The sequence below is a fragment of the Scyliorhinus torazame genome, chromosome 8 (assembly GCF_047496885.1).
Source record: "Scyliorhinus torazame isolate Kashiwa2021f chromosome 8, sScyTor2.1, whole genome shotgun sequence".
NCBI classification, from domain to species: Eukaryota; Metazoa; Chordata; class Chondrichthyes; order Carcharhiniformes; family Scyliorhinidae; genus Scyliorhinus; species Scyliorhinus torazame.
Genome location: NC_092714.1, coordinates 107526179 through 107538189, shown reverse-complemented (window position 1 = coordinate 107538189; position 12011 = coordinate 107526179). Strand labels below are relative to the sequence as shown.

Below are 12011 nucleotides of genomic sequence, written 5' to 3'. Positions count from 1 at the left end.
TCCCTGACCCTGGCACCCAGGAAGCAACATACCTTCCGGGAGTCTTGGTCGCGACCACAGAATCTCCTATCTGTTACCCTAACCATTGAGTCTCCTATCACTATTGCTTTTCTATTTCCTCCCCTTCCCTTCTGAGCCACAGAGTCAGGCTCAGTGCCAGAGACCTGGCCGCTAGGGCCTTCCCCTGGTAGGTCATCCCCCCCCAACAGCATCCAAAACGGTAGACTTGTTTTGAAGGGGAATGGCCACGAGGAATCCCTGCACTGTCTGCCTGTTCCTTTTCCTTCCCCTGACTGTAACCCAGCTGCTCTTGTCCTGCACCTTGGGTGTGGCTACCTTCCTGTAACTCCTCTCTATCACCCCCTCTGTCTCCCGGATGATCCGAAGTTCATCCAGCTCCAGTTCCCTAATGCGGTCTCTGAGGAGCTGGAGTTGGGTGCACTTCCCGCAGGTGTAGTCAGTGGGGAGTCCAGTGGTGTCCCTCACCACCCACATCCTACAGGAGGAGCATGCAACTGCCCTAGCCTCCATCCCCTCCAATCTGAATTCCCAAAAAGATTAAAAGGAAAAAATAAGATTAAACACGCTTTAGGCCCTTAAAAAAAAAATATATATATATATATACTGCTGCTACTCTCTCAAGTGAACACTCTAAAATTAGTGATTCTGCTAAATGATAGAAAGACAGCTTGCTGCCCCCAAAAAACAAAAACTTTCAAACAACTCTTACCTTACAGAATGTAGATGCCCTGTGAACCAACTGGAACTCTGCTCCCAGTCAGCTGCACTCTCTGTAAACTCCCGGCTCCCTTCACGCTCTTTGAGGAAATGTAAGAAATGAAATGAAAGGAACACCTTGCTCCCTCCTCACCTGACTCACTCAGTCACAAACTCTCACTTTCGCACTAAATGCACCCAAATTCAGCACTCAGTGCAAACAAAGACAGCACTGTAAGATGGTTCACCTTTATATTGTCTGACTCTAGCCTCTGAAAACGGGCCTAATCCAATTAACTAATTAACAAGCTGCAAGTAGAGTCTGATTAAACTGTTTAAAACTGGTTTAAAAACTCACCTTCTACTAACCTTCTTCTAAACTTGCCATTTATAGATCCAGGCAGCGGGCGACTGAGGGGGTCGTCCAGCCTGACTGTCTACCCATCTTCCGCAGCCTTGTTCGCGGCCGGGTGTCCCTGGAGCGGGAGCATGCTGTGTCCACGGGCACACTCAAGGCCTTCCATGCTCAGTGGGCACCGCAGGGGTTGGATTGCCTTATCGACCCCGATTTTCACACTTTAATTTGACGGGTTTTTGATAAGTTTTTGTTTCCTTTCTTGTTCTTTTTGGGCCGTGCTCCACTCGTGGTTTTGGGGCACTCCCCTCTTTTGTTTTATCCATCAGTTACTTTACGTTCTTTTGCTTGGTTGTCACACCCAGCGTCACGCCAGTGTCAATGGTGGATGCTGGCTTAACTCCTGTACGTGTAGATAAACGTACAGGTCATTAATTCACGAAAAAAACCCACAAAAACCAAACAAAATGAAAAAGGCAAAACACATAAACAAAAATATTTTTTCTTTGTTAAATTAGAGTCGTAAGACTTTATAAAATGTCTAACCTTCTAAACTTGCCATTTATAGGTCTGGACAGTGAGCGACCGAGGGGGTCGTCCAGCCTGACTGTCTGCCCATCTTCCGCGACCTCGTTCGCAGCCGGGTGTCCCAGGCGTGGGAGCATGCGGTGTCCATGGGCACACTCGAGACCTTCCGTGCTCGGTGGGCACCGCAGGGTTTCATAGAATCATAGAATCAACAGTGCAGAAGGAGGCCATTCAGCCCATTGAGTCTGCACCGGCTCTTTGAAAGAGCACCCGACCCAAGCCCACGTCTCCACCCTATCGCCATAACCCAGTAACCCCACCCAAGACTAAGGGCAATTTTGAACACTAAGGGCAATTTAACATGGCCAATCCACCTAACCCGCACATCTTTGGACTGTGGGAGGAAACCGGAGCACCCGGAGGAAACCCACACAGACATGGGGAGAACGTGCAGACTCCGCACAGACAGTGAACCAAGCCGGGAATCGAACCTGGGACCCTGGAGCTGTGAAGCAATTGTGCTAACCACCATGCTACCGTGCTGTCCTTGCCTTATCGGATTGGGTTTGGATTGCCTTATCGACCCCTATTTTCGCACTTTAGTTTGACGGATTTTGGATAAGTTTTTGTTTCCCTTCTCGTTCTTTTTGGGCCGTGCTCCACTTGTTGTTTTGGGGCACTCCTCTTTTTTTATTTTATCCATCAGTTACTTTATGTTCTTTTGTTTGGTTGTCACACCCAGCATCATGCCAGTGTAAATGGCGGATGCTGGTTTAACTCCTGTTAACGTGTAAATAAACGTACAGGTCTTCACTCACGAAAAAAACCACAAACTAAAAAACAAAAAAATAATTTTTTAAAAGACACATAACCACAAAAATATTTTTTATTTTTTGCCCTATTACATTAGAGTAATGAGACCCTATAAAAGGTCTAATCTTCTAACCCAAACATAAACTTTTAAGTTAATTTACTAAATAAAAGAAAGACTAGACTTTAGATAAAAATGAACCCTTAATATCCCTCAGTCACCAAACTCTCACTACAGCACTCAAATGCACCCAAATTCAGCACTCAGGACAGGTGGGCGGGTGAGTGGACCTGGTTTTGGAGGGTCGGTGCAAACATGATGGGATGAATGGCCACCTTCTGCACTGTAGGGATTCTGTGAATTCTATAATAGGGAAAAAGTATGAAACACACTATTGAGACTGAAGGTAGAAAGTAGGAAACTATAGTCCAATTAGTTTAACATATGTCGTAGAGAAATTGTTGGAATCCATTATTAAGGAAGTAATAACAGGGCATTTGGAAAGTCAAAACTCAATCCATTTGAGTAAGCAAGGTTTTATGAAGGGTAAATTGTTTTTGACTAATTTGCTAGAGTTCTTTGAAGATATAATAAGCCAAGTGGATAATGGGGATACTGTAGATGTATATCTGGACTTCCAGAAGGCGTTTGATAAAGGTGCCTCACAAAAGGTTAATACACAAGGTAAGATCACATGGGAGGGATTAGGGGTAATTTATTAGCTTGGTTAGAAGACTGGCTAACCGACAGAAGGCAGTGTCAGGATAAATGGGTCTTTTGCTGGTTGGCACGATATAACTCATGTGGTGTCTCAAGGTTTGGTTCTCAGGCTCCAAATATTTACAATATATATTAATGACTTCAATGTAAGGATAGAAGGTACTATAGGCAAATTTGCAGATGAACTTAAAATAGGTGGGATAATAAGTTGCAATGCGAAAATAAGGAATTTACATAAGGATATAGATAGTTAGGTGAGTAGACCAAAATTTGGCAGATGGAGTTTAAGATGGATAAGTGTGAGTTTATCCATTTTAGTCAGAAAAATGGACAGACAACTTCTTATCTAAATGTAGAGAAACTTCAGAGTGCTTTGGTACAGAGGGAATCAGGGAGTCCTCGTGCATGAATCACAGAAAACTAGCATACAGCTACAGCTGGTAATAAGGATGGCAAATGGAATTTTGGCCTATACAGCTAAAGGAATAGAGGTTAAATGTAGGAAGGTGTTTCTGCAACTGTACAAGGCGTTGGTAAGACTGCACCTGGAAAATTGTGTTCACCTTTGGTCCCCGTATTTGAGGAAGGATGTAGTTGCATTAGAGACAGTTCAGAGGAGGTTCATAGATTGCTTCCAGAGATGAGGGGTTTGTCTTATAAAGAGTGATTGAGCAGTTTAGGTCTATACTCTCTCGCGCTTAGAAGAATAAGAGATCTAATTTTTAAATTAAAAAAAAAAAATTTAGAGTACCCAATTCATTTTTTCCAACTAAGGGGCAATTTAGCATGGCCAATCCACCTAGCCTGCACATTTTTGGGTTGTGGGGGCGAAACCCATGCAAACACGGGAAGAATGTGCAAACTCCACACAGACAGTGACCCAGAGCCGGGATCGAACCTGGGACCTCGGCGCCGTGAGACTGCAGTGCTAACCACTGCGCCACCGTGCTGCCCTAGAGCAGATCTAATTGAGGTATATAAGATGAGAAAAGGTGTTGACAAAGTAGACATAGAGTGGATGCCCCCTCTTGTGGAGAAATCTAGAATGATATATCACAGTTGTAGGAAGGGGTATCAGATGTAGAACAGAGGAAGGAGAAATTCCTTCTCTCAGAGTGTTGTAAATCTGTGGAATTCACTACCCCAGAGTTCAGTGGACGCTGGGGCATTGAGTAAATTTAAGGAGGAGATAAAGATTTTTAATTGGTAATGGGTTGAAAGCTTATAGGGAACAGGCAGGAACGTGGAGTTGAGGCCGAGATTAGATCAGCCATTATCTTATTGAACGGTGTAGCGGGCTCGGGGGGCTGAATTACCTACTCCTGCTCCGCGTATTTATGTTTGGCCACATCATCAACGTACCTTTTGTACTCATCAAGTCCTGAAATGGGACTTGAATTGACAGCTTCTGACCCAGAGGTAGGGACACTACCACGGCACCTTCTCTCCATTGACCCTATTCTCGCTAAAATGCTGACCTTCGAACTTCACTTCTTGGTCCCTTTGTTAGCCAATATTGTCAACAGTTCTCTCTTTTCAGTCATTGTTGTCATGTTCTGTAGACTGGCCGAAGTGAATGATGAACTACAGAACATCTAGTTTAAATGATTTATTATGGAACAACTGTGTGATAAGATAACTAGGATAAATAAAATAATAAACTACTAAGACTAATTAACTATTGTAGAACTACTGCAAAATAAATCTATCCTCCAGCACGTCCTATTTCCAACTCCCCAGCCACAGGGTCACGTGATGGGTTGACACTGCCACCTAGTGGTCGGAGATAGTGCATAACATTATGTACACACTTGCTTTATGCATATCATCACAGTTGTCTCTCTCTTTCTCATGAAATCTCCCATCATCACCCCCTCCTCAAAAAAAACAACACAACCTCACTGCCTTTGCAAACTACTGCTCCATCTCCAACCTTTCCTTCCAACCCAAAGTCTTTGAGCATGTTGTTGCCTCCAAAGGCTGTGCCCATTTTTTCCAGAGCTCCGTCTTTGAGTCTTCCCAATTAGGTTTCTGTCCATGGCACAGAAAAGACACAGCTCTTATCAAACTCAGAAGTGCCATCCTGCATGGCAAAGGTAAACCTTTCCTCCTCCTCCTGCTGAACCTGTCTGAAGTCTCTTCATGGTCAACCATACCTTCCTCCGCCAATGTCTCTCTACCATCAGCCCGCTGGATGGGATACTCTCATTAAGCATAATCAGAGTGTCACTTTCAATGGCATCCCACTCCTGCACCACTGGTGCCCCTAAGGATCTATCCTTGGCCCCCTTTTATTACTTATCTACATGCTGCCCCATGGCAACATTATCTGAAACCATATTTATGATTATAACACTCCGCTCTACCTCATCAGCATCTATCTCGACTCTTCCACTATTGCTAGATATCTGCATTTATTTAATCTGGTCTTCCGAGCATCCCAATTATAATTGCTCAGCCATTGGTAGGTATGCCTTCAGCTGCCTCAGCCCACACATTTCCTACCTACTCCTCTTTGTCTCGCTTTCCTCCTTTTAGAATCTCCTTAAAACATACCTCTTTGATGCAGCTATTGGTCCACTGGCCTAATTTAGGGGCTCTTCACAGTAACTTCATTACAGTGTTAATGTAAGCCTGCTATAATAAAGATTAATAATAATGTGGCACAGTGTCATATTTTGCTTTATAATACTGTTGTAAAACGACTTGAGAAGTTTCATGTTGGGGGCAATTTTGCACCCACATCCACCATCAGTGCAAATGCCGACACAGGCACAATACCTCGCAAGAATTGGGAAACGAGATTTTCGCAGGTAAGATCTCAGTTCCCAATTTTCCATGCCACTTGCCCGGGATGCAACGAGGTGCACACCCACAAAGGGCGAGAACTTCATTTTAATGCATTTACACATAACTAGCTAGCCCCCTGCTACATGATCCCCCACACTGAATATTCAAATCTTGTTGACATTTACAACAAGTTTTGAAAAACATGATTCAGTTGAGGGGATCCCCAGGGGCGCAAAGGTAAGTATAGCCAGTGGGGGAAAGGGACAAGCTCGGGCACAGTTCCCTGGCACTGTCGCTGGTACAGGTTGGCACTGCCAGGTTGTCAGTGCCAATCTGGCAGTACCAACCTGTGCAAGATGGCAGTGCCAGGGCAGACCTTCTGGGGAGCTCCATTGGGAATGGGGTTCCTGTTCTGTTTGTTGGGGGAGGGGGGAAGTGATGCTCCAATGCTGATGCTTGTTGTGGGGGCGGAGTGTCCCAATGCTTCTTGGAGGGGGGGTCCCATGTGCCTGCGGGGGTGGGGTTCTTTCTGTGTTGATTGGGGTGCCCCGATCTCTGTAGAGTCGGCTTTGCTGCCTCTATCAAGCCTGGCCCCGCCACAGTGTCAGCGTAAACTACGCCAAAGGATTTTCTTTTTTCAGAGCGGCTCAAAATCAAGACTAAAAACTCGGCTGAGCAGCTGGAGAGCTACACGGATGCCGTCAGAGCCTGGCACTCTGACAAACTATCGGAAAACCCGTTGTGTTAAAATCTCTATACTAATACAGATCAATATTGTTGTGGCATTAATATAAGTTAGTTCTTGCCAGAATTGCTATGATGCTTTTGTCCTAATTTCCCAAAGGAAGAGTCTGAAGTAATTGGATTATTGGAGGTTGACAATGTATAAACCCTGCAGCCATCAACGCGCAGTCTTCTGTCATTTTCAAGTGCAGCATCTCAAAAATCTTACAGCAGAACACATGCTTCTGGAAGAATTGTAATCCAGAGCACTGTAGGGATCTTAAGGGGGTAATTTCAATTCCTTGTTAGATCTGAACGACTGTGCAAAATGTTTGTTCTGACAGCAATTTGTTCTTACACTTTTTGTTCTATTTACACTTTTTGCTGTTTGGAAAGGCTTCAGGCATGGACTTTCTTGGGAAGTTAGCCCAGCTGCTGAAAAGTCACTTATTCACAGTGATGCAATTATATAATAGTGCAGAGAAATTTTTCTTTTACGATTTTAGTAATGAAAAATGTTATAAAGTACGTTATATTGTAAATGCAACATACTAGGACAGCAATGTTTTCTCATTATAACTTACATTTTAAACCAAGGGTGCAATCCAATGGCCAGGCTGCACCCGAAAAGCAGCTCATCACGGCGCAGCATGGCCAATAAAAGCCAGGAGAACACGCTCCTGGGATCTACCTGGCACGCAACGCCTCACGAGATCCAACATGATCTTACGAGACGTTACAATATAAATCCTGCCCATTGTGGGCGGGATCACTTTCTGGTAAATCTGCATATTAGAGCGAGATAGTTAGTCTCACTCTAATGTGCAGGTTCCTGAGGTACCTGAGGCTTTGCGATTCATCCACCGACTTGTGACCACGGGCCAGCGCTGTTTGGTACTGGTCTCCACAAGAGGGAACCACATGGAACGGCACACGTGTGGGTCTCTAAGGGAATTGGAGGCCCCCAGCTGCATGCCCTTTGGACACAGTGGTACCACCTGGACACCCTGGCAATGCTACCTGGTTGCCAGCCTGGCACTGCCAAGATGGCCAGGTGGCATTTACAGCTGGCATGGGAATTGGAGTGCCCAGCTGCATGCCCTTTGGACAGGGTGGTACCACCTGGACACCCTTGCAATGCTACCTGGTTGCCAGCCTGGCACTGCCAAGATGGCCAGGTGGCATTTACAGCTGGCATGGGAATTGGAGTGCCCAGCTGCATGCCCTTTGGACAGGGTGGTACCACCTGGACACCCTTGCAATGCTACCTGGTTGCCAGCCTGGCACTGCCAAGATGGCCAGGTGGCATTTACAGCTGGCATGGGCACTGCCAGTTTGGCAGTGCCAAGCTGGCATTTTTGCACGTGCGCAATTAGGCCAGCTGTGCCCTGCATTGGTGTTGGGGGTGTGCAGGGGGGGGCAGGAACCCGCCCATAGTGCATTTGGTGAGGGATGTCGCTTCGGGTGTCTCTGAGATCAGGATGCCATTTAAAAATGGCGTCCCAATCTCTCGCTACACTGGGGAGTTCCAGTGGAGCTTCCCTGTGTGCAAAAGGCCCCTTATACAACGCGACTCATGTTGTATAGCCAAGTGTTTATCGGCACTGCGAGAGTCGGAAAACACACGGCTTAATGTGCTCACTATGGGACTTTGTTCCCAATTAGTTGAATCGCGCCCCTTGTCTGAATGGATCTACATGTCCCACAACAACATAATTTTTTGTTCGCTATCCTGAACATTTGTGATGAAAGAGGATTAGATTTTGCTTCCATGGTAATAATTGGTTAAATTTTAAATTGTTGAGGGACTTAAAAACTAATTTTCATCAGGCAGAAAGTTTACCAGTGCACTGCATTGCCGATTCATAGAAAATATTTGCATCTATTCAACTTTGTTTTCTTTTGCTTATACAGTGAATTGTACAGTTTGAATATTAACTTCCTTTTGATGGGTTGCAGTTGCAATTTTTACAAGTAATTTTAAATCAAAACTGTAAGATACCATTGTGAAAAACATGGAGTCGATCACACAACACCAATTCAGTGCATCTGCATCCTTGACACTGAATAACTATCTATTTTAAAGGCTTTAGAAACATATTTAAGCAGAAAGCAATTGTATGTAAATTTATCCAGTCCATATCCTCTATTTTATATATGTGAAATAATTTCTAATGGTTTGTATTTGTTTGAAAGTGACAGTCAGTTTATTTTCAATGTTTTTTAACACATGTTCATTGTATACATTGCCTAAAAAGATGGTGGAAGTGAAATCAAACTTGAAAAGGATGTAGACTCAAAGCTGGAAAATGTAATAAGCATTGAGAAGTATAAGTCTGGATATTAACAGGGGTGGTTGACTTTGGTAGGAGGCATAGTTTCAGATAGGAAACTCAGATCTGGGTTACCTTCCATGCTGTGGGGCTTTAACTCCACAACAACATATTTTGTCTCTGATGGCCTCCCAGCCTGGAGTTCAATCTGGTTGAAAGTCTTGGCTTCCAGTTGTGGAGTAGGACTAGGAAGCAGTCTGCTGGACCAGATAGGTCTGACTCCTAACCTGAGAGCAGTTCGATCCTGCACCCTGGGGGTCTTTATATGAGAAGGGCGGTGGGTCTTATGAAAGGAGTTCTTGTTGGGACAGGGGGTGTATCGTGGAAACACTACAGCCTCCTTCCTAAAGCTGACCTCACCTCCTTTAAGCTGTTGGGTATCCTATGGTCTGGAAAAGAGTTAACCCTGTAAAACGGAGGCTGCCAACTTCATTAGCATTGCCAAACTGCCTCCTGGGAGTTGATTGGCTGCCTTGCGTGGTTTTATTAAACCCTGAATAGAGGGGGTTGGAGGGGCTCTAGGTAAAATGTTAATCTCTGACCTGTCACAACACACTCATTCTTGCATGTTAAAATCAAGCCCATCACAATAATTGGAAGAGGAGACTGGTGAACTGGGAGACACATGGTGGATAGAATTTAATTTAGGGAGTTAAATGCAACCTGATGCATTCAGGAGGAAGAATGTAACTTAAATGGTACAATTTTGGCAGCATGGTGGCGCAGTGGTTCGCACTGTTGCATAATGGCGCTGAGGTCCCAGGTTCGATCCTGGCTCTGGGTCACTGTCCGTGTGGAGTTTGCACATGAAATTAAATGAAAATCACTTATTGTCACAAGTAGGCTTCAATGAAGTTACTGTGAAATTCTCCCCTGTTTGCGTGGATTTCACCCCCACAACTCAAATGTTAATCTCACAAAGATGTGCAGGGTAGGTGGATTGGCCATGCTAAATTGCCCCTTAATTGGAAAAAATTAATTGGATACTCTAAATTTATTTTTAAAAAACTTAAATGGTACACTTTAAAAGGGGTTCTCATATATACAAATCTTTAAAGGTAATGGAGTTCTTGGCTTATAAACCGATGCCTTAAAAGTGTAGAATTCCACCAGGGATGATAAGCTTTGGTTTTGTGAAGAGATTGGAGAAACTGGGATTGATTTCTTCAGAGCAGAGAAAGTTAAATGGAAATTTACTAAAGGCATTTAAAATCATGAAAAATGTTGCCAGACTAAGGAGAAACTACTCTTTAGTAGTGGGTGAATCAGTACCCAAAGGACACCAATTTAAGTTCATTGATCAAGGAACCTGAGGAGAGATAAGGGGTCTCTCGCCCCTCCTTAACTCCATCACCACATGCTCCTCTGAAACTATTACCCTCTGAAACCTTTGTGCTCTTCCAATTATTGCCTCTTGTGCATCTCAATTTTAAATGTCCACCATTGGTGACTATCCCTTCAGTTTTGGAATTCTTTCCTGTCTCTAGCTCTCTCTGCTTCTTTAAGACATGCCTTAAAACGTACCTGTTGACCAAACGTTTGAACATCTGTGTGATGTTGTACGAATAAAGTAATGGCATGATGGGAAAACTGGTCAATGGGAAGACTGGTCAAACTATTCAGTACAATGTAAGAAAAGCTGACCTAAAGCATGAATAAGATCAGAGAAAGTCAATCTATTCCAAAATGCCTGACCTCTGCAACTCCTGATAAGGCTAACTCATCATAACTCACCAGGGCAGTATGAATAAGACGAGATAAGGTCAGGAATGAATAAGTCTCCTCCGACCTTTTAATGTTCCATCAAAGGACAAGATAATGGTATGAGTGATGAGACAAAGAGTCCTAGAAGGTCAGCAAGGTTATGCCTGTTTCATGACATTGCTTCCGTTTCTACTTCCGATCGAATTCCTGACTAGGCTGTGGTCATGCAATCTTGATAATGATAATGTATAAATACTGAACTGATTTTCTGTAAAAGTGCGGACTTGGGAAGGAATCAGCAGTGGCACTAACTGTTCTCTGACCTCAAATTTCAGCCATTACTACATGTAGTCATTTCGTAAATAAAGCCTTGTTATTTTGCCATAACGAGCGGTGTTGAATCTTTCTACTACAGTCCAGAAGCAGGAAATTATTGACTTCAACATCTGCCCCAAGATCTTCTTTATATGAATCGGTATCAAACCATATTTGAAAGCACTCCGCTGAATGACTTTGTAATCTTTTGCTAGATCGAAAGCATTTTGTTTTGTCAAAGGTTGCTGCAGCTATTCCAATGATTAAAGTACTTTGTAATGCTCTGCAGCCCCTCCTTGTGGGAATATTATTACATAACATCTTAGAGTTAAATTTAAAGCATGATGCGAGGTGATGTAGCCTTACTGCGCCTTACTGCGCTGAGGACCTGGGTTTGATCCCAGCCCCAGGTCACTGTCCCTGTGGAGTTTGCACATTCTCCCTGTGCTTGCGTGGGTCTCAACCCCACAACCCAAAGATGTGCAGGTTAGATGGATTGGCCATGCTAAATTGCCCCTCAAATTAAAAAAAAAGTTAAATTTGAAGCCGTTTCGGTGCAGGATGTGGAGGTGCACTATGTATCATTGGGATTTTTTTTGCTATTAGTTTTTTGTCTACATTTCAGGCAATGTAGAAAATGGAACGCAGAAAGAAAACAATATAAAATGTGAAATAAAGGACGCAAGGTGAAGTGTGTGACACAATGTAATTCATGGGAATCACTGTAATTCTAGTATTCTAATGTTAAGTAGCCTTGGACTATGGAAAATTGATAGTTCCCACTTTTTTCAATCAATCTAGATAAGGAAGATTCAGCCACCATGCCAATGAAATTTCTTGCAAAAGGGCCAGGTCGATACACTTGCCAGATCCTGCTAAGGTCCCCATGTGATATCCGCTTGTACACCATTATATGTGTGGTGAATCCTGAGGACAACTTTGAGACTGAATTGGAAATTGCTGCTTCCACCCACCAAGCTGCCATTAAAAATATTCCTGTGGTAAGTGTTGAAAA

The 12011-nt window shown here is 43.8% G+C and overlaps 1 protein-coding gene across 1 annotated transcript in view; it reads left to right on the top strand.

Moving 5' to 3' along the window:
- Positions 1 to 12011, top strand: part of LOC140428025 (cilia- and flagella-associated protein 47-like) — a 1060448-nt gene that overhangs the window by 617224 nt on the left and 431213 nt on the right. The window contains exon 47 of the mRNA XM_072513997.1: positions 11798 to 11997. Within this exon, the coding sequence (XP_072370098.1) occupies positions 11798 to 11997 (200 nt within the window). The remainder of the gene's footprint in view (positions 1 to 11797; positions 11998 to 12011) is intronic.